The sequence below is a fragment of the Mya arenaria genome, chromosome 9 (genome assembly GCF_026914265.1).
Source record: "Mya arenaria isolate MELC-2E11 chromosome 9, ASM2691426v1".
Lineage (NCBI taxonomy): Eukaryota > Metazoa > Mollusca > Bivalvia > Myida > Myidae > Mya > Mya arenaria.
This window is the reverse complement of record NC_069130.1, coordinates 41314370-41342271: the sequence shown is the minus strand read 5'-3', so window position 1 is coordinate 41342271 and position 27902 is coordinate 41314370. Positions and strand designations below refer to the sequence as shown.

The 27902-nt window shown below is 39.4% G+C and overlaps 1 protein-coding gene across 1 annotated transcript; it reads left to right on the top strand.

Moving 5' to 3' along the window:
- Window positions 1–40: 40 nt before the first annotated feature.
- On the top strand, window positions 41–27897 carry LOC128246010 (uncharacterized). Its single transcript, XM_052964220.1, has 6 exons — window positions 41–598; window positions 5614–5772; window positions 10952–11009; window positions 11619–13859; window positions 25396–25530; window positions 27722–27897. Exons 1-6 carry the CDS (start codon window positions 50–52, stop codon window positions 27895–27897), a joined length of 3318 nt encoding a protein of 1105 aa, XP_052820180.1. The 5' UTR covers window positions 41–49.
- Window positions 27898–27902: the final 5 nt, after the last annotated feature.

Genomic DNA, 27902 nt, shown 5'->3' with positions numbered 1-27902 from the left:
GTGTCTTGTTTCTTTTATCAGGTGATGAATACAATCTCATGACAAAACAATGACAACTTATGGCCAATTATTGAAGGATAAGAAAGCCCAGAACTGGGTTAAGGCTGCCTTCGCCCTCAATATAACCAAGGAGGGTTTAAAGTCTTTGGTAGAGGACGTGCTGACATGCGTTCACAAGGACATCTATAACAACGTCAGAACATCTAAGGGTCTTCCAGGCGGGGCAACATGTGCACAATGTTTCACCGAGAACGTGTTGAATTGCCCTACTCGTGGGATATGCACCAGTACTAGAAACTGTAAATTTCATAACTCCCCTCAAAAGCCGTGTCCAAACGGGATTTGTAAAGGCGTCCATGATGAAATAGTCAAACATCACAGGTTTTCGGGACCATCATGGAAGAACACAAATGCGGACAAATGGTGTACGAGCCACTGGGAGATCGGCAAGTGTTTCCTGCCTCCTGATGGCTATAAGACCGTGTCCTCCATCAAAGACAGTGACTTTAACGGAGTGATCAGCGTCATGATGAATTGTAAGGATTTCCAGAACAAGCTGTCATTTAACGTTGCGACACAGCCAAATTTGTTAACAGAGGTAAACATATGAATCATACTATAATCATATTATGCGATTTCGATGAGTTTTAAAAGCTGCACTCTCACATATTGACCCTTATTTCATTTTGTATCCCAGAATCAGCTGATTTAGGCATTAATGCATTTAATTCATTATTAATTCATATAAGATTACTCACTAAAGAACTGCCGAAAAACTCATTTTTTCTTAAAGCGTTACTAACGGTTTTAGCCATTAAACTTCAATTTTCGAAAATTTGAAAAAAAACGTGATCTGATCTTGCCAGCAGTCTTATATTACTGGTTTACAGACATTAACGCAAACATTGGCTCATTCCCATACAAAACTTAATAAACGTTGTCTAAACAATCTGTGAGAGTTCAGCTTTAATAAATGTTCATAATTAATGCAGAATGTTTTAGTATTCGCTTGAAGTTCCTCTTTGTACTTATTAAATACATTGAGGCCTAAATAAAATATGTCTGTTTCCTGTAACATGCTGAAAAAAGATGGGTCGGAGGTAGGGATTTTTTTATATTTTTTTAATGTCAGAATGATCCAATATTCATGTTTATTTCAGGTGAATTATTTTAAAACGAATTCAGTGTGATATATAGATTCAAACTTTCTGTCTTAAATAAGTTTAAACTGCCAACTTAACAGCCATTGTACATGTATTTCAGTTGTAGAATACATCCTTTTGAAGGACAAGACCTGGGTTTGAGCATTGTCAGTATGTTCACCAGGGAAGCAGTTCATCTTTACACTTTGCAAATATAACCCAGTGAAGAAGTGAATCAAATAACATTTAGACAATTTATTTTTGGCAAATGTTATAAACAAAACTTTCAAAATGCATACATTTTGTAGTAATAAAACATGATATTATTGCACAAACTATTTTAAAATAGACTGTGTAATAATATCAAGTTGTATTACAATTAAATGTACATGGAAACTATTATAAAATAAACAGTTGGCTAGACATGGGAAGAATCATAACTAGACTATAAAATCTGTCTAGCATCAAACCGCTGTAACCACAGCCCCCCCCCCCCCAGGTCCGGGGAATAGCCGTCGGACTTTGACTATCGGTCCAGCCAACCCCTGGTAAAATCACCGTCCTGCGGGGACGAACTGGTGGTTAAACCCCGGCCAAATGCCCCCGCACCCCAGAGACTCTATATAAGGCCCAATCTCCGCTAAATTTGGCGCTATGACAAAACCACAGCGGCCACCCGGCCCTACGGGGGCACCTGGAAAGTAAAAACACGGCCCTTTCCCCCCAGCTATCCCCGGTATACCACCGGACCTGGGGGGGGGGGCTTGGTTACAATTGACTGGTGCATTATACAATACTGTTTTGTTATAGAACTTAACTGTAACACTGACAACGATCTACGCAGTTCTCCTTTCACTTTCATTAAAATGAAGTTAGCGTGCACCTGTTTCCCGCGTTTTTTAGACCATGTGCTACGAAAAATATTTATCTTTCTGTTAATTCATTAAAAACTTATAAGAATATTTTTTTTAATATATTAAGAAAACTTTAAATAAATGAACAAAATATATCTTAGCATTGTTGATTTTCAAAACCATCGCACTTTGCGAAAAAGCGGAAGGTATCCAGTAATTTGCATAATGGGCGGAGTTAATATTAGGTCATTGAGTTTGAGTGCTGCTAATTGACACAGTTACCTATCAGATTCCAGATCGATAATCACTTGTCACTTCGGGTGTTAATTACTCTTGCGGGTTAAACAAACATTCAGATCATGCATTGAGGCTCCTCTCAGATGATACCTACTCTCACACCAAAATATCCCGGGTCAAAACTGACGCATACTACAAATGTATGATGCGTCAAATTCGGGTCATTTACGTTTTCTGTGCGTCAAAACCCGGGAGCTCGGGTCAATTAAAAGCTCTGCAGTTTAATGCCAGAGCCAATAAGCGTTTTGCCATTGTTTCAACTTGTCAAACCGGAAACGTTTGTAACTATGCGACGAGTTCGGACAGGACTAAATTATTTAAATTATCGTTGTCATCACAGGCCAGAGATCGCTAAACATCTGAATTTTTGAATTATGGGGCATAAAAAAGTTGCGTTCGGCGGTAAAAAAATACAGTCAGTCGGGTTACAGGAAACAGACATATTTTTTTTAGGCCTGACATTACTATTGCAAATACTCTTATCTTATTGATTTTGTACATTCGTTACTCTTATTATAGTCTGTACGAAAGTCATTATCACATTGCATGACACGAGGTCCTGCAATACAGTCTACATTGCAGGACCGCGCCAGTTTTGGCAGGACCAAAAATTGTATGTTCATCTTAGTGAAAGTCAGAGCTTCCAGGGTCTAAAATCCAAGTCAATGACTCTTGAGATCTGATTTTCAAGAGTCAATATCAGATCTCCAAGTGTCATTGTTCTTTTTTTCCTAAATACTTGGTCTTTCTTCATAAAATATAGTTCTCATCTGTCATAAGATGGCATTGCAAGGTACATGATTATCCATACGTCCAAAACTGAAATAAAAAACCCAAACAAATCCAGTGTTTTATTAGGATCAGCTGTATTAATCCACTTTTCATTCTAGAAAAATCTCAAGTAAGAGAAAAAAAATATTATCAATATAACTTAATAGTATACCCGTGCTCCAGTCAGTATTTGAAAAGGGTAGGGTGCTAGGCTATTAAAGGGCACTTTTGATGCGCATTGAATGAGCCCTAATGGGGCATAACTGCAAGGGCCATTGCTCCATGCTTAATGTGTATGTGTAGTAACTTCTTTCAATACTACAGTAATTATAAGTTTGCTACGAACACTTTAGCTGTTATTTTTACTTTAATTCGTGTCAAAATTATGTATTTTTTGTATACTTTAATTTCTGAAATTTTGCTCTGTCAAACAAAAGGGCACAGAAGGGTGGAAAGGATTTGTGCCACACCCTGCTATATAGGCCTAGCTGGAGCACTGGACTATAACTTGTAGTCTTATTTCCTGCTCTTAGGTGGTTAAAAAATTCCCAGGGTCAAAACATGGAAAATTATGTTGTGAACGTATTATTTATTAATTGCATGTTCAGTGAAAACAGGAATTATGCATGTAACCCTATGCATCAGAATCCTACATGCAACAGCGATTGTTGAGTTGCACCGACATCTCTGAAATTTCTATTTTCAGTTTCACTTTCATGTTTTTCCTTTTGTCCGGAAGCAAACAAAACATTCAATGTTCCTATTGTCAATATTGCAACATCGTTTTTATTTTTTGTTAAATGGCATAACAATAAAACAATAATAAATCTATAATATTACAGAACTTTACTGTACACTGAAAACGTTTTACGCGTTCTTCTTTCACTTTAATTAAAATTGACAGAAGGTAAGCGTTCACCTGTTTCCCGTGCTTTTCAGACCATGTGCAGGGTTGTCAATAAGTTTTTGTTGAAGCGACTGAAACAGAAAAGTAGGCGGCCAGCTAGGGGGATCCGTGGGCATCCCCCCACCCACCCGGAAAATTTTGAAATTCAGCGCTTCATTTCCTGCATTCTGGGGGCATTTTAGGAGTATTTAATTAATTAACCCTTCACTTGCATAGATACGCAATTTTACTTATCTATCCATAGCTTCATACATACCGAGATCCACGATCGATAGCTTCATAGATACTTAATTTTAAGTACTTGTAATGTAGGGTCATTTATTTTCATATCTGTTGCTTGTTTATTTGCTATAAGTTTATTTCCATGAAGTATTAACATCGATAAATACAATGCACTAAAAAACCACTATGTTACTATTTTAAGAATTTTGGAAAATCGCGAAATAAGGTCAGTGGTATCAAAGATGTGTGAAACTTTGACTGCGCAGGTTTGTGGGCATTCCTGTCTCGTTTTCCTCGTGGAAACAATTCTGCAAGTTATTATTAACTAACAATAATACAACTATATTTAATTATCACGAGCCTGACGTCACAGGTCATGGTTCAGAATCGTGTTAATATGTCGGCAATGTTGAATAAACAAATATGCCGAATCGTAAGATAATGATTCCGATTATCGGAAAATTTAAAACCAGTCAAGGCGATGCTGTAAATTTGGAAAAGAGATGTTATAGGAGAAAAGGGCCGTTTTTAGCTGTAAGGAACATTTATTGCCAAAGAAACTCGCCAGCATTTTTTTTCTTCCGAATTCGACAACCCTGCATGTGCTACGAAAAATGTTTATTATTTTCTGTTAAACATTAAAAACTAATACAAATATATATATATTATTTAAATTGAAATAGACATGGTATAAAAAGCAAAACAAAATATATTTAAGCATTGTTGTTTTTTAAACCATCCTACTAAGCGAAAAAGACCAAGGTATCCGTTAATATGCATAATGGGCGGAGTTAACACGTCATTGAGTTTGAGTGCTGCTAATTGACATGGAAACCGTTCAGATTCCAGATCGATAATCAGTTGTCACTTCGGGTGTTAATTGCTCTTGACTTTAATTGATTTAAAAGGCATTTAGATAATGCCTTGCGGCTCCTTTCAAATGATTAATATTATACATTTATGATGTATCAATTTCGGGTCATTTACGATTTCTGTGCGGCAAAACCCGGGGAGCTCGGGTCGATAAACGCACTGATTAAGTTGGTTTGATCAAGTAAACATAGGTTAGTTAATGAAATTCACATGATACACGATTAACAGATATTTATTTAATCATTTTGCCGGACACACGGGCCTACAAAATAGCTGCGATTGTGGGACCTCGTCATTTATTACCGTCGGGAGCCGAGTTCCGACGAACTTTCGTACAGAAGAATTATTATATATATATATATATATATAGAGAGAGAGAGAGAGAGAGAGAGAGAGAGAGAGAGAGAGAGAGAGAGAGAGAGAGAGAGAGAGAGAGAGAGAGAGGGAGAGAGGAGAGAGAGAGAGAGAGGGGGAGAGAGGAGAGAGAGAGAGGTTACTACATATTTTATGTTTAGTAGCTTTGTTTATTTGAAACATTACATTTAAGGTTCGGGACATTGGTCGACGAGTACGCCACTCCAAAGACCAGAAGGTCAAGGACACGGAACTAGTGGACTTCCTGTTCAAGCTCCGCACCCTGCTGGAGGACAAGACTGAACTAGCAAACCGACCCGAGGCACAACATGCCGTGCAACAGCTTAAGAAGGTACGAACTTACATGCTATTTCACTCAATTGAACAAGCAAACCGACCCGAGACACAACACGCCGTGGAACAGATTAAGAAGGTACGCACTTATATGCTTTTTGACTCAACTGAACTGGCAAACTGACCCTAGGCACAACACGCCGTGACACAGCTTAAGAAGGTACGAACTTACATGCTTTTTCACTCAATTGAACTAGCAAACCGACCCGAGACACAACACGCCGTGGAACAGATTAAGAAGGTACGCACTTATATGCTTTTTGACTCAACTGAACTGGCAAACCGACCCTAGGCACAACACGCCGTGGAACAGCTTAAGAAGGTACGCACTTACATTCTTTATGGCTCAACTGAACTAGCAAACTGACCCGAGACACAACACGCCGTGGAACAGCTTAAGAAGGTACGAACTTACATTCTTTATGACTAAACTGAGAAAGCACAACGACCCGAGGCACAACACGCCGTGGAACAGCTTAAGAAGGTTCGAACTTACATGCTTTATGACTCAACTGAACTAGCAAACCAACCCGAGGCACAACACGCCGTGGAACAGCTTAAGAAGGTACGAACTTACATTCTTTATGACTAAACTGAGGAAGCACAACGACCCTAGGCACAACACGCCGTGGAATAGATTAAGAAGGTACGAACTTACATGCTTTATGACTCAACTGAACTAGTAAACCAACCCGAGGCACAACATGCCGTGAAACAGCATAAGAAGGTACGAACTTACATGCTTTATGACTCAACTGAACTAGCAAACCAACCCTAGGCACAACACGCCGTGGAATAGATTAAGAAGGTACGAACTTATATGCTTTTTGACTCAATTGAACTAGCAAACCGACCCGAGGCACAACACGCCGTGGAATAGATTAAGAAGGTACGAACTTATATGCTTTTTGACTCAATTGAACTAGCAAACCGACCCGAGGCACAACACGCCATGGAATAGATTAAACAGGTATGATTTTACATGTAGTGGGTATTACTGAACTAGTTAACCAACCCGAGGCACAACACGCCGTAAAACAGCTTAAGAAGGTACGAACTTACATGCTTTAAGACCAAACTGAGGTAGCAAACTAACCCGAGGCACAACACGCCTTGGAACTGATTAAACAGGTATGATTTTACATAGTAGTGGGCATTACTGAATTAGCATACACCGACAACAGGCACAACACTCCGTGGAACAGATTAAACAGGTGTGACATTACATGATGGCCGTCACAACTGAACTAGCATACACCGACCTGAGGCACCACACTCCGTGGAACAGATTAAACAGGTGTGACATTACATGATGGCTGTCACAACTGAACTAGCATACACCGACCTGAGGCACCACACTCCGTGGAACAGATTAAACAGGTGTGACATTACATGATCATATGGCCGTCACAACTGAACTAGCATACACCGACCTGAGGCACCACACTCCGTGGAGCAGATTAAACAGGTGTGACATTACATGATGGCCGTCACAACTCAACTAGCATTCACCGACCTGAGGCACCACACTCCGTGGAACAGATTAAACAGGTGTGACATTACATGATGGCCGTCACAACTCGACTAGCATTCACCGACCTAAGGCACCACACTCCGTGGAACAGATTAAACAGGTGTGACATTACATGATGGCCGTCACAACTGAACTAGCATACACCGACCTGAGGCACCACACTCCGTGGAACAGATTAAACAGGTGTGACATTACATGATGGCCGTCACAACTGAACTATCATACACCGACCTGAGGTACCACACTCCGTGGAACAGATTAAACAGGTGTGACATTACATGATGGCTGTCACAACTAAACTAGCATGCACCGACCTGAGGCACCACACTCTGTGGTACAGATTAAACAGGTGTGACATTTTATGATGGCCGTCACAACTGAACTAGCATACACCGACCTGAGGCACCACACTCCGTGGAACAGATTACACAGGTGTGACTTTACATGATAGATGACACAGCTGAACTAGCATACCGATGCAAAGCACCACACTCCGTGGAACAGATTAAACAAGTGTGACATTACATGATAGATGACACAACTGAACTAGCGTACCGACCCTAGGCACAACACGCAGTGGAACAGATTAAACAGGTGTGACATTACATGATAGATGCCACAACTGAACTGGCATACCGACCCGAGGCCTAACAAGACGTTGAACACATTTAATAGGTATTTCTTAACTTGATAGCGGACACAACTGAACTAGCGTACTGACAACAGGCACAGCACGCCGTGGAACATATTAGACAGGTATGACTTTACATGATAGTGAACACAACTGAACTAGAAAACCGGCCCATAGCACCACATTCTGTGGAACATATTACAGGTATGACTTTACATGAAAGTGAACACAACTGAACTAGCTTACCGACACAAGGCACAACATGGTACCCAACCTTGGTTTAACATCTAGTCATATAAGACCACCGGATTTTGGTGTAGGTGGGGGTCCCTATATGGGTATATGCAGGGATTTTGGGGTAAATTTTTCTGCGTGGTGACCTTATTCGATGTAAGGCCAAACCAAGGTTGCGTACCATTGGGACTCCACCCATGACACAAATTGAACCGGTCTGTGCTTTCCCGCGTCTATTGCATACGAAGTGGTGGCCTCGAGTTTATTAAAGTGACTCGCTCATGTTTTGAACCAAACATCAGTTTTCCCTGTAATGCATCTAAAACACTTATTTTATCATTAGTTTACTCTATGATATCGAAATTGCAGAAAAAAATACAGTTATAGCATAACAAAGTATTTTGGTTTTAGTGGGGTTCGAACCCACGCCGGTAAAGTCAAGAAAAAAAGTTGGAAACAGCCGGCTAATCCTCACGGCCACTGGGACTTAAAAACAGTGATGGATATGTTGCCCTGTTTTGGATACATTGATAACATCACGTGATAATGTCAATCAATGAATCACGCAACACCACAGCCGTAATTAATTTTCAATTGCGTTACAAAAATGTGGTCTTAAAAGATGCTATTTGAGCAACATCATCTGCTAAAAGTGACAATCTCATTCAAAATCAATACATACACTTGTATAGCAAGCGTCAATTTTGAGCGATAAACCTTTAACTACTGTGAAATCATTTATATTCGTTGGCATGAACTTTCTTGGTTTTCTGAAAATTTACATTTTCGTGGGTACTTGAATTCGTGGTTTTTCATTTATTTTTTTTGAAAAATCCGAAAATGTGATCGTCCTAAATCGTCTGCATAATATCCACGTGATTTCCGTCTTCTACGTCACACGGTTTATGACACTCGCTTTAGTGGTACAACATGCCAATTAGAGCATATACCCATGTCAATTGTCGATTTAATTGGAAATTACGTTCATAAAAGGAGATGGACCCTGATCAAAGATAAAGATAGGCGAAGCCATTGAATATCAATTAAGAATTTTGCAAACTGTGAAAACACCGAGAACTCAGAGGTGCGTATATTTGAGTACAGACAATCAATGTAATCGATTAAATATTTCATTAAAGAAAAAAAATCGAGTACCGACACTAAACACGCACATCTTGTAAACCTGGAGATTTTCGTGGACAACACACGCTACAGCACTAGTCTAAAATAATAGACGTGTTATATGGGATTCTTCCAATCCCTAACGTCTAAACGGGAATGTGCAAAAAACGGGGGTGTTTTAAAAATATTGAAATTGTTTTAAGTGAAGTATTTTATGGTTGAAATTGATCATAAAGAGTTATATTCATATTTTACCATGTAAGTGAAATGTTATTTTGCACTAAACAAGCATTTAATGCGTTAAAACAAGTTGTTTACCTTTCCAATAAAACGAAAGTTGACTGACACAGACAACAATTATGCGAAGGGGAACAACTCGATACAATCGTAGTAGCTCGGCTTCCTCCGACAAAGCTTCGAGATAGACCTCGTTATACAATCGTAATGGCCGAAATGTTCCGAGCGATTTAAAACTGTGCCCTAAAGCCTTGCAGGTGCCCTTCATGTATATATGGTTATGTTTTGACAAAATGAAATGACAAAAAAGCCGTCAAACTCATAATTATAAGTTGGATATTAATTTTTTTGTGTACGGAACTAATATAAAATAACATTATCTGGTAATATTTCTTGTTTTTATGATATTTTATAGACGCTATATGCTTTAACCCGGAATCCTGATCGGAACAACTACCCACTTTTGATACTAAACAATTTGTACGTGAAGGATTTGCCATATCAAAAATCTAAAAAAAATCCGTTAACGTACAATTATTTGGACTAGCTACAGCACGTGTTTATCATTTGGTTAATCAAGAACACAATGAAATGATTTGGTTTATTATTTATTAAAGGCAGATATAATATATTACCAAAACAATTATAGTCAGATATACAGTGAGTTCGGTATTTACGCTGTATACTGCGACCTCTGTATGTACGTAACAAGGCAACTGAAATAGTGAATAAAGGGTCTATATTTCGTGGGATCTTGTTTTCGTGGATCACCCAACCCACGAAAACCACGAACATTAATGCCCCACGAACATTAATGATTTCACAGTACTTACTAAATAGGGCATTTATGGAAAATATTAATAACTGATAATAGGATTGTAACCGTGGTTTTATTAGCAAAAAATTAAATGATTGGTAATTGCTAAAAGATCTACTATAGTCGCATAAGGTAGAAATACCGTGTTTCTACACCTTTCTTTCAAATTAAACTCTGTTATATTCATAAGAACAACTGTTTTCAACATTTATCCATTCTTTTTATTATTTTTAAACAATACCATTAATTGCGGTAAATTTTATATTGGAGTAAGAGTGCATCTTTAAGGGTTCCAGCTTTTGGTATTTTTGTTTTAACACTCCTTATGATTTGCCAAACTTTATTTCATAATTAAAAACAGTGCATGTAACAAACCATGAACGAGTTACTTTAAGTCGTGGCCACAACATGTGAGTCGTTGGAAGTCAGTAAGGAAGTCGTAGGCACGAGATAAAACAGATATTTACGCCTGTCACCTCAATGACAGCGTATGTTGTTATATTATTTTTCGTTACAATATTGTCTTTATTAGTTTATATTATTTTTGTAAAATAACCTTTGATTTATGGGATGCTTAATGTCTTGATCTGTTTTGTTGACAGCTGCAAACAGACGATTTCAAGATAAGCGCTGAGAACGAAGGAGAGATGTTGAAGGAAGGTAAGAAACGCTTTTCATCAATGACGTATCGAGTACTAAAACTCGTTGCCATCCCTAATTTTTATGGCCAAGAGTCTTGTGTAAATACTGCTGCCTATATTCTATGCCAAGAGTCTTGTGATAATACTGCTGCCTATCTTCTATCACAAGAGTCTTGTGATAATACTGCTGCCTATCTTCTATCACAAGAGTCTTGTGATAATACTGCTGCCTATCTGCTGTGCCAAGAGTCTTGTGAAAATACTGCTGCCTATCGTCTATGCCAAGAGTCTTGTGATAATGCTGCTGCCTATTGTCTATGCCAAGAGTCTTGTGATAATACTTATCTTCTGCAACAAGCGTCTTGTGATATTCCTGCTCCTTACCTTCTATACTAAGCGTCTTTTTACATTGCTGCTACTTATCTTCTACAACAAGCGTCTTGTGATATTGCTGCTCATTGTCGTCTGAAACAAGCGTCTTGTGACAATGCTGTTACTTATCTTCCACAAAAAGCCTCTTATGATAATGCTGCTTCTTATCTCCTGTACTGCGTCTTGTGATAATGCATACGTATCTGATCTTAACTTTTATATTTTTTTATGTGATATTTTTTTACATTTACTTCAGGATTACGACTACGTTTGGCAAACCATTACCGTACCACTTTAGCCGACATGCCGATATCTCCCATTCTCGGAGAAAAGAACGCAAAACTCAGGAAATTCTACGTGGCACCGAAAATTGTGGAGAAAGATCATAGAAAAATCGGCGAAATTGACAAGGGAGACAGTGGTCAAGAAGTTGCAAAGTTTTCAGATGTGTTCTTAAAAAACGGTCAGTTGCTCAGTAATGTTTTCCTCGTTGGCGAACCGGGCAAAGGCAAATCCACCTTCTCCGTAATGTGTGCCCTGGAATGGACCCACCAGTATTTATCAGCGGAGGAAAACGTCGATATTAAAACAAGCTTTGCCGACCCAGAATTCTTCAAAGAGTTTGCATTTTTGTTTCATGTCACCCTACGAGATTCAGGTAAAACGTGTGATCTAGCAGAAATGATCAAGGATCAACTTATACGTAAATTCTACCACGAGAAGGATGCCGATGATGGCTACCGCCTCTTACAGGCTGTGCTGGAAAGTGAAACATGTTTAATCATAGCTGACGGCCTCGACGAATGGACCCATCCGGAAAACGTAAACTGTACCTGCAAAACTGAGGAAAAAGTCACCCCTTTCCGAAATTCGGCCAACATGGCCACACTCCTCACGACAACGCGTCCATGGCGACTGTCACAGTTTAGAGTGCAGGATTCAAAGATCGACAAATATCTTGAAATAGAAGGAGCAGCAGACCCAGAGCAACTCGTGGAAAATATCATCAACATTCTTAATGAGGGAAATAAGGATGAACGGACACCAGAGGCTTTCATGGAAATTGTGTGGGAGAAAGATCTTGATGAATTATTGTCAGCACCTATCAGTATCACCCAGCTCGTGTGCCTGTGGTTCGAGGGCAAATCGTTAACCGATTCAAAGTGTGACATTTATGCTGGCATGATAAACATGCTATCATGTAGACTTAGTTGTATGCAAAGCGGGAATAACATTCCGGAAATTGAACTGCCGTCTGTATTAAAGGAACACGAATGCTTCATGCAAAATCCCATGGTTTACCTTGCGCTTGCGAAGTTAGCATACACAACTTTGTATTCAGAGTGCAGAGATTCGTCTGTTGTTTTCAGCAACAAAACAGTCAACGCTTTGTTAAGCAGGAAGCAGGTTGAATTTGCATTGAAGTCAGGCTTACTCACGGAGAAGAAATCCAACTCATTAATCAAGAGATCATCTCACTTTTCATTCTTTCATAAAACACTTCAAGAGTTTTTAGCGGTTCTTCATTTATGTTTGAATGAAAACGACTTCAGTCAGCTATCAAACAAGTACGAACAAGATAATAAGGAAAATATCTTGGGAGATGTTTCTCAGACATTTATTTTCATATGTGGAATGAAGCCCGAGCTCGGTGTACAAATGTCTTCATGGATCAATAGTTCTATACCACCATACCAACCATCATTCTACATTAGAGAGGCTACACTACTTCGGCACCTGATTCTCTCCGGGAACCGTGAAGCCAGGGCGAACAACCATGGTGACATACCGCTCTATCTCGCACACTTCTGGATTGATAGTGACAGGGATGTCGTAGTGTTAAAAAAGCTGATGATGATAAACAAGGAACGTATTCAGTCACTAGACATCAGTGGATACAATGATCAAATTAATGGGGAAGAGCTGCAGGAGGTGATCACATCCTCCTCCGACTCCCTCAAAGCAGTGAGACTGGAGGACCGTGATGGGCAGTATGACCTGTCCCAGTGTCACAGACTGGAACATCTGGATATAACGGGAGACGATACAACACGTGTGCAGGTTGATCCAACAAATATTACAACATGTTACTTATGGCGTGTATCATCGAATGTTGAAATGTACATATTTAGATTATTTAAACACGGTCAAAGGTGGAGTAAACTACAACGTGTTGAGTTATGGTTCGTTAAGAATGTCCAGTTACTTGTGGATACACTACCAAGTCTCCCTCAGTTACAACGCCTTGAGATATATCATACAGATCTAGGTGAGCTCCACCTCCTCCCTCCAGCCTCCATCACCGATATTACACTTGAGTGGGTGACAATGACAGCGGGGGCGGTGCGGAGTCTGATAGAGACGATGAAGAACATACCACACACCATTACATGCGACATGAAGAACTGCACGGTGAAACCTGCCAGTGAGAGGAAAGACATCCGAGAACATATGAACAGTTCGCCGTCATTCGAGGTTCTCAAGTTTGACATTACGAGTAGATGGCTTGATTTCAAATTCACCAAAATGTGAACAATAAGTTAAAAGTTCGCATCGATTATGGGAATTCATATTTGATGAAAAACAGTGAAACAATCAATGGGGAAGTGTCATTCTATTTATAGAAATATATGTTACTTTTCCCGGAACTAATTATCATCAACCACTTTCTATGTGTATTCAAAGTTAATTTGATTTATGTTGTGTATTTACATGCATCCTAAAATAGATTTAACTGTACACAGCAATGTCGTTGGGGCAGGTGTTATTAAATATATCGAACTTGAATGAAAACTTTCTTTTTTAATTATAACACAACAGTTCGCAATCAACACGTGCAATAGTAGGTTCAACTTGATCGACTTTTTAAATAAAGAATCCCTTTACAAATGATCTCATTTCCTAGTTTAATTAGATATCATTTGATAAATGTTAAGTACTTACTTCGCTTAGGGATAATTGATTGATGGGGATGATAATCCGTATTTAATAGACAAATATACCAATAACACGTTGACCTTTTTAATTACATAAATTTCACGTAAATATAATAATATCTTCAAAATAATAATATCATATATGGACAATTGCTACAAAAGAAATACCAAACAATAAACACATTTAGTTACCTAAATAATAAAATATACAATGGCTTATTATGTCATAAATGTCACAATTGGATTATAATTGAAGAAGGTATCATTAAACGTTGAAAATATTGTTTGATTTTTATTTAATACGATAAGGATGAAAATGTGTTATAATGATGATAAGTATAATGATGATGATGATGGTGGTGTTGTTGGTAATGATGATGATGATGATGATGGTGGTGTTGTTGGTGATAATAATGATGATGATGATAATGATGATGATGGTGGTGGTGGTGGTGGTGGTGATGATGGTGGTGGTGGCGATGTCGACTACAACCACCACGACGTCGATGATGGCGACGACGATTACAACAACGACGACGACGTCGATGATTATGATGATGATGGTGGTGGTGGTGGTGGTGGTGGTGGTGGTGGTGGTGATGATGATGATGATGATGATGATGATTAGCTAATAATTATGCCTTAGAAATCAAATTTAAGGCTGGACAATAAATGTTAACTTGCTCTTGAAGCAAGGTACGTAGAAAACATACAACACACAGTCATGATGTGTGCATTAGAAGTACGTTATATCAAAATAATCATGCAAGGCGAAGTATTTCTAATTTAAGCAAAACTCAGAAAAAAAATGGTTTTGATTACAAATACACACATTGCGGGAGTCGATTCTAGCAGGCTCAGAAATGCACCTGATAGCGTTTATATGAATGAATCCTTTGGGGACTGACGGACACGTAAACTACCAGACCATTTTACTATTTACGAGGTATATCTCGTAGCTTGCCGGAGATGGCCGAGTTGTTATACGATTGACCTGGCGTCAAACCAAACAAATCGCAGACACAGCGAACGGTCTTCAAGAACCTTATACACTGTTCCATGTCAATTATTATCATTTAATATAAAATAGTTTAGTCATATCATTTAATTCTTTAAATTTGACAATTTTAAAAATAAGAAACATCAACATAACACTATTAAACTATACTTATAGCAATTCACCGACTTTTTTTATTGAAAACAAATTTAAAGTGACACTCGTATTTAATATTAATACATACACGTGTATAAAAACATTAATCTTGAGTGATACACCTTTAACGACTTCTTAGATAATGCATATATGGATACTATTAATTACTGGTAACAAGATTGCGTCATCGGTGAAGTATCGTCATCCGTGAGGCGTCGCCCATAGCGTCATCGTCGAGGTGTTGTTATCAGTGAGGCGTCGCCCATTGTGTCATCGTCAAGGTGTCGTCATCAGTGAGGCGTCGCCCATAGCGTCATCGTCGAGGTGTCGTCATCAGTGAGGCGTCGCCCATAGCGTCATCGTCGAGGTATTGTTATCAGTGAGGCGTCGCCCATAGCGTCATCGTCGAGTGGTCGTTATCAGTGAGGTGTCGCCCATAGCGTCATCGTCGAGGTGTCGTCATCAGTGAGGCGTCGCACATAGCGTCATCGTCGAGGTGTCGTCATCAGTGAGGCGTCGCACATAGCGTCATCGTCGAGGTGTTGTTATCAGAGAGGCGTCGTCAATAGCGTCATCGTCGAGGTGTCGTCATCGGTGAGGCGTCGCCCATAGCGTCATCGTCGAGGTTTCGTCATCGGTGAGGCATCGCCCAAAAGCGCCATCGTCGAGGTGTCGTCATCAGTAAAGCGTCGCCCAAAGCGTCATTGTTGAGGTGTCGTCATCGGTGATGGGTCGCCCAAAGCGTCATCGGTGAGGTGTTGTCATCGTCGAGGTGTCGTTATCAGTGAAGCGTAGCCCATTGCGTCTTCAGTGAGGTGTCGTCATCAGTGAGGCGTCGCCCATTGTGTCATCGTCGAGGTGTCGTAATCGGTGAGGCGTCACCCATTACGTCATTGTCGAGGTTTCGTCATCAGTGAGGCGTCGCCCATTGCATCTTCGGTGAGGTGACGTCATCGGTGAGGCGTCGCCCATAGCGACATCGTCCAGGGGTCGTCATCGGTGAGGCGTCGCTCAAAGCGTCATCGTCGTAGTGTTGTCATCAGTGAGGCGTTGCCCATAGCGTAGTCGTCGAGGGGTCGTCATCAGTGAGGCTCACCCATAGCGTTATCGTCGAGGTGTCGTCATCAGTGAGGCATCGCCCATAGCCTCATCGTCGAGGTGTCGCCATCGGTGGTGCGTCACCCATAGCGTCATCGTCAAGGTGTCGTCATCAGTGGGGCGTCGCCCATAGCGTCATCGTCGAGGTGTCGTCATCAGAGAGGCGTCACCCATTGCGTCATCGTCGGGGTGTCGTCATCCTTGAGGCGTCGCCCATTGCGTCATGAATGGCTTACCTTAATGCACTAACACATCTTTGCATCCTTATGGTGAATGGCGTACCTTAATGCACTAACACATCTTTGCATCATTATGGTGAATGGCGTACCTTAATGCACTTACACATCTTTGCATCCTTATGATGGATGGCGTACCTTAATGCACATACACATCTTTGCATCCTTATGATGGATGGCTTACCTTAATGCACTTACACATCTTTGCATCCTTATGATGGATGGCGTACCTTAATGCATTTACACATCTTTGCATCCTTATGGTGAATGGCGTACCTTAATGCACTAACACATCTTTGCATCCTTATTGTGGATGGCTTGCCTAACCTGGTTCTACTGGGGTACAAACCAACGCCGGTACAGTCAGGGAAAAAGTAGAGGAATGACAACAAAACCGCTTTCCCACAAGTACTCATACAGCAACTGAGAGTTAATTTAACCTTAAAGCTATTAACGTTATTTAAAATATTGGCGTTCAAAGAAAGTTTTTGAGCGAATATCAACTTTTGTTGACTTGTTCTTAGTTTAACACTCCTAATGTTTTGCCACACGTTATTTCGTCATAAAAGGGTGCATTTTACGAAACATGAGCGTGTCCCTTTGCGATTGTCGATGCTACTAATGTGCGTTTGCTGACGCGAACATAATAAGTCTTAGGATATACAAACACATTTAACAGAACTTAAACTTTGTTTGGGCTGACCATTAAAAGTCAAATCTTGATACCACTGGTATTTTTGTTGGCCTTAATGTTCAGCTTAATATATAAAGTCAATACTTGATTTAACGGGACATTCTTACGTTTGGCTTCACCAAACCTACAATAAATGTCAGTCTACCTGTGAAATACTTTTATTAAACAACTTCTCCAAACATGCTGCGGTGAATTGAATGACTCGTCTCGGGTTTAACCTTTAGATGTTTATTTGCGTCCAATGCAAATTTTGGAAAGTACCTCAATATTTGCCAAACTCCATGCGTGTTCCTACAAGCAGTTATAGATGGCGGTGACGGATCCAGGAATTCACAACCGTCAACCCCCCCTCTCCCCCCAACCAGGAATTTATAACCTTCACCCCACCCCATCTCCCCCTCTCCCCCCAACGAGGAATTCACAACCGTCACCCCCCTCTCCTCCCAACCAGGAATTTATAACCTTCACCCCACCCACTCTCCCCCCTCATCACCCAACCAGGAATTCACTACCGTCAACCCCCCTCTCCCCCAGCCAGGCATGTATAACTTTCACCCCACCCCCTCTCTCTCCCCAACCAGGAATTTATAACCTTCACCCCACCCCTCTCCCCCTCTCCCCCTCTCCCCCTCTCCCCCCAACCAGGAATTTATAACCTTCACCCCACTCCCTCTCCCCCCAACCAGGAATTCACAACCGCCAACCCCCTCTCCCCCCAACCAGAATTTATAACCTTCACCCCACCCCCTCTCTCCCCAAGCAGGAATTTATAACCTTCAACCCACCCCCTTTCCCCCAACCAGGAATTTATAGCCTTCACCCCACCCCCTCTACCCCCTCTCCCCCAACCAGGAATTTATAACCTTCACCCCACCCCCTCTCCCCCCTCTCTCCCAACCCGGAATTTATAATCTTCACCCCACCCCCTCAACCCCCAACCAGGAATTTATAACCTTCACCCCACCCCCTCTACCCCCTCTCCCCAACCCTTTAAAACTTTTATCTTACTGAGCTCATGAATTGAAATAAAAGGTGTAAATTTAGCTTAAAGCTGCACTCTCGCAGATTGAACGTTTTGACAACTTTTTTATTTTTTGTCTTGGAACGAGCAGTTTTTTGCGTAAATATCTGAAAACCAGTGATAAAAGACTGCTGACAAATGATCAGGTCACAGAGTTTCATATTTCCTCTCCAAAATTGATGTTTTATGCATTTTTCTTTAACCGTAAGTAACGGTTTAAGCCATAAAACATCAAACTTGGAATGGAAACATGAAAATCTGTGATCTGATCTTTTGTCAACAACCTTTCATCACTGGTATGCAGATATTTACGCAAAATTTTGGTATTTCCAAGACAAAAAATAAAAGAAGTTGGAAAAACGGTAAATCTGTGAGAATGCAGCTTTAAACTTATAGTTATCGAATACATATATGTTTGTATGTCGATTTTATTCTCTCTTTTTCTGTTCTTTTTTTCTTTTCCTTTTGTGGCCTTTGAGAAATTTGATGCTAATTTTAGCCAAAAGCATGTATTTTCTGATATTGCCAATAAAATGAATCTATCAAAGATTAAATGCATTTCCAGTGGACATATTAATGAATAAAAACTGTATATGTTTTTGTTCATACATGTAAGCATGTCAACTTTAGTATATACCTATTTATTTATCTCGACTGTGCCGCTAGCTGAGCTTATAGAATCACTCTCTTGTCCGTTTCCTGGGCAGAAACCAGTACTGATTTCCATTTTGAGAGGCGGTGAGAAAGTGCCCCTAGTAAAATCGCACCCACAACCTCTTGGGTGAGAGGCGGACATCTAGTCAACTTCAGAAGGTGTATGTCAGCGTTTAAATTGGTAAAGCATCAATATTAGGTTAAAATTATATGTTTTTAGGGTGTATTCGCCCGCCAAGTGGGGTGGGGGGCATTGGCCGTTACGCCCCCCGCTAGATTCACTGATTGATATTGTTAATGACATAAATCTACTGTATACTTATTTATCCTCTAATTTAAATATTTACTAAGTCGAATCCATTAAGACGTATTGTTCTGATGTTTGGAGAAGCCAGGATACTTTGAGAAATACATGTACAACGTTTTTTTTTTTAAGTTTGGTTAATAACTTCAGACGAAATTGATCTAAGTTACTGTATTAATTTTGTTGTAACTAATAATTTTTTGCAAATAAAGTGTATTATTTTCTTCTATTTTCGGCCTTTTGATATTGAAAGTATTACTATAAACAAGTTAAAAGCGATTACCAGTAAAGTGAAAATTTCGGTATTTCACTGATTCCAACAATAAAATTTGTGTTGTGTTATTTTTTACAGTTATGAAATTTTACCCCGCACAGGAATTGGGCACCATTTTGCAAACGATTTGGCATGTATGTCTACAACACTACAATAGTCACATCTTTTAGGCATGTAATAAAAAAACAATGGTTCGTTTAATAAATAATACTTAATGAACAACGACAGTAATTCTTTCAATATACAACTTTTGGTTCTCAGTCGATTAAATATTTGCTTTATTACAACTATGCGATTCAGTTACATACAACAATTTGTAGCTATTTTCTTTTGAGCACTTTGGGGTTGATTATTTAGCGACGGCAGTGCCTCAGAAACTAAACACTTTTGTTTGCCTAAACCCTATAAAATAATTTTCTGCAAGTCTCGAAAATTGGCAAATTTTTTGTCCGGGTGACTTAGTGGATTCGAGAATGTCAAATTATTTGAGCAAGTGTCTTTGATATGCAGCAACAGTAGCAGCAGCAGTTGTGTCTTGATGGCCAAAAGCATTGGAAAGTGGTTCGGGTAGGCTAAAAATAAAATGCTTAAAAGCGTCATTTTTTACTTAGTATATTTTTCAAATGAAAAACATAAATCCTTTTCAAAATGAAAAAAAAAATGCTGCATATGGACAGCGTAATGAAAACGCGTGCTACGTATGGACAGCGTAATGAAAAAGCGTGCTGCTTATAGACAGCGAAATGAAAAAGCGTGATGCGTATGGACAGCATAATGAAAAAGCGTGCTGCGTATGGACAACGTAATGAAAAAGCGTGATGCGTATGGACAGCGTAATGAAAAAGCGTGCTGCGTATGGACAGCGTAATGAAAAAGCGTGCTACGTATGGACAGCATAATGAAAAAGCGTGCTACGTATGGACAACGTAATGAAAACGCGTGCTACGTATGGACAGCATAATGAAAAAGCGTGCTGCGTATGGACAGCGTAATGAAATAGCGTGCTGCTTATGGACAGCGTAATGAAAAAGCGTGTTGCTTATGGACAGCATAATGAAAAAGCGTGCTGCTTATGGACAGCATAATGAAAACGCGTGCTACGTATGGACAGCGTAATGAAAACGCGTGCTGCTTATGGACAGCGTAATGAAAACGCGTGCTGCGTATGGACAGCGTAATGAAAACGCGTGCTACGTATGGACAGCGTAATGAAAACGCGTGCTGCGTATGGACAGCATAATGAAAAAGCGTGCTGCTTATGGACAACGTTATGAAAACGCATGCTGCGTATGGACAGCGTAATGGAAACGCGTGCTGCGTATGGACAGCGTAATGAAAAAACTTGCTGTGTATGGACAGCGGAATGAAAAAGCGTGCTGCGTATGCTCAGCGTAATGAAAAACGAGCTGCGTATGGACAGTGTGAATAAAAGCGTTCTGCGTATGGGCATCATTATGAAAAGACGTGCTGCGTATGCTCAGCGTAATGAAAAAGAGAGCTCCGAATGGATATCGTAATGAAAAAGCGTGCTGCGAATTGATAGCGAATCAAAAAGCGTGCTGCGTATGGACAGTGTAATGAAAAAGCGTGCTGTATATGGACAGCGTAATGAAAAAGCGTGCTGCGGATGGTCAACGTAATGAAAAAGCGTGTTGCGGATGGACAACGTAACGGAAAAGCGTGCTGCGAATTGACAGCGTAATGAAAAAACGTGCTGCGAATTAACAGCATAATGAAAAAGCGTGCTGCGGATGGACAGCATAATAAAAGAGTGTGCTGCGGATGGACAGCATAATGAAAAAGCGTGTTGCGGATGGACTGCGTAAAGAACAAAAAGCAAGATGCAGATGGACAGCGTAATGAAAAGCGAGGTTCGGCTAGACAAAGCGATGAAAAAAAAGTAATGCAGTTGGACTGCGCAATAAACAACAATTGCTACGGACAGCGCAATGAAAAGGCGAAATAAGGAGGGACAACGTATTAATAAGCTCTGACTCGGATGAATGGCCATATTGTAAAGGCGTAATGCGGGGGGACAGCGCAAGGAATAACCTCTGACACGGATGAATGGCTATATTGTAAAGGCGTAATGCGGAGGGACAGCGCAAGGAATAAGCCCTGACACGGATGAATGGCCATATTGTAAAGGCGTAATGCGGAGGGACAGCGCAAGAAATAATCGTGGTGCGGAGGGAAAGCAAGCGAAAACCATATACTTGTACATAGAAGCACAGTGTAATATATATCGCCGAACTAACAATAGGTAGGTATAGGATAGATCACGAGTAGTCGTTTGATATGGAAATAATCAGCGAGCGTAGCGAGTTGATAATTCCATATCAAACGGCTACTCGTGATCTATCTGACTTAGACAACGGAAAGTGTATTGCTTGTTTCTCAGTCCGATACCATACATTTGTATGAGAAAAATGTCAGGAAAGCACAGGAAACAAACATTTCTGTAGTATTAAAAAACGTCCTTGTAACATAAGTAGGTGCGCGATTTGCAGGAGATTTAGCAGTAGAAATATCCGACAGAAAAACAGTTGTGTGTGAGATTTATCAAACACTTTTGCAGGCCTATGATTGGCCGGCTGGAGGTAGCTGTTGTCTAACTCGTGGTTTACTCACACAAATAATGGGGTGAACAATCATTAAGTGGTCAGCTGCTTGAATGAAACATTTCAAATGTTGACACACATTCTAAAGAGATTTATCCTAACCACTTGTGTAAATATTATTTAGTGTATTTACCCAACTTAATAGGTTCCATATTTACTGGTATATCTATTTATATGCATCGCCGGTGTTTCGTAATTTCATGAAAGGAATAAATAGGCCAAGTATAATATATAAATCTGGAAAGTAAATAACGCACGTTCGTTCGCAATCCGGCAAACCGAGTGTAATTTGGTAAAATAATAAATTGAATGTCTAAAGCGACATTTATTTGTAATAAGATATGAAAAATAAAATAATTAATTAAAATCTGTTTTTAGAATAAAACTACTACTACTACTTCTACTACTACTACTACTACTACTACTACTACTACTACTACTACTACTACTACTACTACTACTACTACTACTACTACTACTACTACTACTACTACTACTGCTGCTGCTGCTGCTGCTGCTGCTGCTGCTGCTGCTGCTGCTGCTGCTGCTGCTATTACTACAACTACTACTACTACTACTACTACTACTACTACTACTACTACTACTACTACTACAACTACTACTACTATTACTACTACTACTTGCTACCTGCTACTACTACTACTACTACTACTACTACTACTACTACTACTACTACTACTACTACTACTACTACTACTACTACTACTACTACTACTACTACCTGCTACTACTACTACTACTACTTCTACTACTACTACTACTGTTGCTGCTGCTGCTGCTGCTGTTGCTACTACTACTACTTCTACTACCACTACTACCACTACTACTTCTACCTGCTACTACTTCTACTACTACTACTACTTCTTCTAATACTACTACTACTTCTACTACTGCTACTACTTCTACTACTACTACTACTTCTTCTAATACTACTACTACTTCTACTACTGCTACTACTTCTACTACTACTACTACTACTTCTTCTAATACTACTACTACTACTTCTACTCATACTACTAATATTAATACTACTAATACTACCTACTCTAATACTACCAGTAGCAGTCATCGAAATAAGTATATTTGATAAACAAGCCCGAATTCATGTACTTCGGATTGGCATTTCATTTCTTAACAAGTCTGGCGGTATTAAACCCAGAATTTGAGCAAGCCCGGAAAGCATTTTTTCCCGTGCAGGGCTCGGGGGCTTGAGCTAATTTCAACCACTGATAACTACCACTACTTGAGTAGTTTGAAAATTGGAGTATATTTCTGTTTTACTGAAGACATCCCTACGAAACCACCGGAACGCATAGAATAAATACAACGTTATTATATTTCAGCCTTTATGTCAATATTGACACATGCGTTAATCGGAAGAAAAAACTCAAATCGCATAAAACCTTTACAAACTCCTTATGACAGAACAACTTGAATTGAGAATGACCTCAATTTGCGTTTCTGTTAACGACCAATACAATGCCAAACACAAGGAGCTGGACATTTCGAGCGTATATAAGACAAGAAGGCTAGTATCTCTAAGTTCGCACTTCCATTTCAGACATGACTTCCAGTGTTGTTGTTTTCGCTCTGCTCGGCGCAGTTTTTATTCTGGCAGGTTCGTGAATTTAGTTGTTATGTTTATGTACTTGTTCATATAAATAATATGGTGTTGTTTTTCCTTTATATGTATCAAGATCTGAAAATTCAACGTTCAATGTTTATGTATTGGCTGATGTTAATAATATTTTTTATTCCTTTATACATGTAAGAGTTTCTTAAAATGTTATTAAAAATCCATTTTTAATGTTTAATATATATTCGAGTACTACAATTCAGAATGTTGCTTAATGTTTAATTTGTATTTATTTATTTATTTATTTTTTGTTCAAATTCGGAACCAAAGTACATTAAAGTACAAAGTTAAAGGGCCTCGCTCATGATTTTGTGTTTTTTTGCCCTAAATTAGTTTTCCCGGTAATGCATCTAAAAACACTTACTTACATCATTATTTTACTCTGTAATATCGGAATTGCAGAAAGAAATGCATTTATAGTATAACAAAAGCATTTTAGATTTAGAGATGTTCGAATCCACGACGGTAAAGTGAAATAGAAAGCCTTCGCTTTCATCGCTATGGTACAAGGACTTATACATCAGTGAAGGATATTTTGACATCTTAGCAATACATTGATAACATTACGTGATAATGTCAGTTAACTAATCACACATCATCAATGCTGTAAATAAGTGATTAATCGCGTTGTTAACGCTAATGAAAATGTGTCTTCAAAGACAACTTTAGAGCAACTATCAACATTTGCGGAAGGGTACCAGCTTTTGGTGTCTTAGTATTTAAACTCCTAATGATTTGCCACACTTAATTTCTCATAAAAAGTGAGGTTTCCACAACATGAGCGAGAACCTTTAACATAAGCGTCAACAGCAGTAAGCTGTTGTAAAAAAAACTGCTAGAAGTTGTCAAAGGTTGCTTGTATTTTGGATTGTCTGCACACGTTTCATTGATAAAATGGTGAACCATACCTTTAGCCAATGAATATGTTAAAGTTACACCGTCCACATTGCGATTCATTTTATTTATAATCAAGCACTTAATTAACTCAACAGTGTTTATTGCATTAGTGTTATCCCCCCTCTACACGAAGGGCATGGATTTCTTTTTTCTCTGTGACTTTTTTGGAATTTCATATAAAGTGCATTTTGGATTATTTTTAACTAACTTCATGCCACCGAAACAAACATCTCAATATAAAAAAACTTAAATGTGTCTCCGAAATATAAAAATGATACAGTTTAACCTCGTTGGCTCGAAGCAGGAATGCTTGCCTTCAGTTTAAAGAAAACGGTCCTTTAAATCTTGTTCGAGCGAACGTGGAATTCGAGCCAAGCGAGTTCGAGCCATCGGAGTTCGACAGTATTAGATTGTATCAGTGAAATCAATTTTGTTGAAAATTGTCACTAAGATGCTTTATTAATCTGGATCCTGTTTCGCTTATACAGTGGGCCAGACTGATGCTATAAACTGTTACGTTTGCTCGGGAACCAGTGCCTGCGCGGACGAGCCAAACCTCTCTAGCTCAGATGTCACAACCTCGTCAGGTTGCCTGTCATGCTCCAAGCTCAAGGTCGGCGATGGTAAGTAGAGTCTAGGATATTTAAGGTCCTCCTCAAACATTCGTTAATAACCTGTTGGATCCGTGGTCTAAGGAAAACACACTTGACTCTCAACTCAGGGGTCGCTAGATCGATTCCCCGTCGCACCACTAAAATACGTTAAATAGGGGTCCCGTGTGACAGTGCTATACACTGGTGCACGTTAAAGAACCAGGGTAGCTCTAACCCGGATTTTATTCTGTATGTACACTAAACTCCAAAAACCTAACATTACTAACAATCTTATCGGAGCACTCGCCCAATGGGCAAGGCCCTAGTGCGAGTATAAATAAGCTAACACAACTTCGTTAATATCATGCTAGCTGATTTCGGCGTCAAGGGTTCTTAACTCAATATGTTATTATTACACGAGAAAAATATTCATGGATGTATCTATATACTACACCGGTCACATCCGTCCAAAAGGAACGGCTATTGGTTCCAAGTTTGTTATCCCATTTGTTGATTTGAAGCGGTGACTCTTATCACTTAAACATTAAGCACCGAGTGCTAGTCCGGTATGTAGATGGGCAGGATATTATTTATCATATAATTATCCGGTATGTTATTCTACATAAATTCCTATTACGGTTGACTATGTATGTGTCCGATAGCCTAACCGTTTCGTTATTTCACAGGATAAAATCAAGCATGTATATGTCCGACAGCCTAACCGTTTCGTTATTTCACAGGATATAATCAAGCATGTATGTGTCCGATAGCTTAACCGTATCGTTATTCCACAAGATAAAAACAACCATGTATGTGTCCGATAGTTTAACCGTTTCGCTACTCCAAAGGATATAATCAAGCATGTATATGTCCGATAGTTTAACCGTTTCGTTATTCCACAGGATATAAACAATCATGTATATGTCCGATAGCTTAACCGTTTCGTTATTTCACAGGATATAATCAATCGTGTTTGTGTCCGATAGTTTAACCGTTTCGCTACTCCAAAGGATATAATCAAGCATGTATATGTCCGATAGCTTAACCGTTTCGTTATTCCATAAAATATAATCAATCATGTTTGTGTCCGATATCTTAACCGTTTCGTTATTCCACAGGATATAATCAAGCATGTATATGTCCGATAGCTTAACCGTTTCGTTATACCACAGGATATAATCAAGCATGTATATTTTCACAGGATATAATCAAGCATGTTTATGTCCGATAGCTTAACCGTTTCGTTATACCACAGGATATAATCAAGCATGTATATGTCCGATAGTTTAACCGTATCGTTATTCCACAGGATATAATCAATCATGTATGTGTCCGATAGCTTAATCGTTTCGTTATTCCACAGGATATAATCAATCATGTATATGTCCGATAGTTTAACCGTATCGTTATACCACAGGATATAATCAAGCATGTATATGTCCGATAGCTTAACCGTTTCGTTATTCCACAGGATATAATCAATCATGTATGTGTCCGATAGCTTAATCGTTTCGTTATTCCACAGGATATAATCAATCATGTTTGTGTCCGATAGTTAAACAGTTTCGCTACTTCAAAGGATATAATTACCGTTTCGTTATTCCACAGGATATAATCAAGCATGTATATGTCCGATAGCTTAACCGTTTCGTTATTTCACCCGACCGATATGATAAAGCACGTATGTGTCTGATAGCTTAACCGTTTCGTTATTCAACAGGATATAATCAAGCATGGTTGTGTCCGACAGCTTAACCGTTTCGTTATTTCACAGGATATAATCAAGCATGTATTTGTCCGATAGCTTAACCGTTTCGTTTTTCACAGGATATAATCAATCATGTATGTGTCCGATAGCTTAACCGTTTCGTTATTTCACCCGACCGATATGATAAAGCACGTATGTGTCCGATAGCTTAACCGTTTCGTTATTCAACAGGATATAATCAAGCATGGTTGTGTCCGATAGCTTGACCGTTTCGTTATTTCAAAGGATATAATCAATATTATTATGTTGTTACTATAGATTGTTGTTATTATGTTGAATATGTCGCTGAAAGGTGGTATGTCGTTGTTCAACATGATTGAATGCTATTATTAATCATATATATGAATATATACTTTTATCTGAAAGCTTAAAAGGTTTGTTGTTTTAAAGAAATGACTTTTGTTATTTACTGTATATTTCTCTTAGTTCTTGACAATTGTGTTGATCTTGCAGCTGTCACCCGAGCGTGTGAAGGGTCCGCTCAGTCGGAAGGTTGCACTGAGATCGAACTTCTTTCCACCCACAGCTGCTACTGCAACTCAGACCTCTGCAATAGCGCCAGTCACGTGACCGTCTCCATGGTTAGCGCTCTTCTCCTCGCCCTGGTTGCTATGGTGTTCAGATTTTAAAGATG

Excerpts from the sequence above, each read along its gene's own strand:
- LOC128246010 (XM_052964220.1), top strand. The coding sequence starts at position 50 with ATGACAACTTATGGCCAATTATTGAAGGATAAGAAAGCCCAGAACTGG. Across the intron at positions 599-5,613 it reads AGCCAAATTTGTTAACAGAG|GTTCGGGACATTGGTCGACG; the intron begins GTAAACATATGA and ends ATTACATTTAAG. Across the intron at positions 13,860-25,395 it reads TCTCAAGTTTGACATTACGA|TGGGCCAGACTGATGCTATA; the intron begins GTAGATGGCTTG and ends TCGCTTATACAG.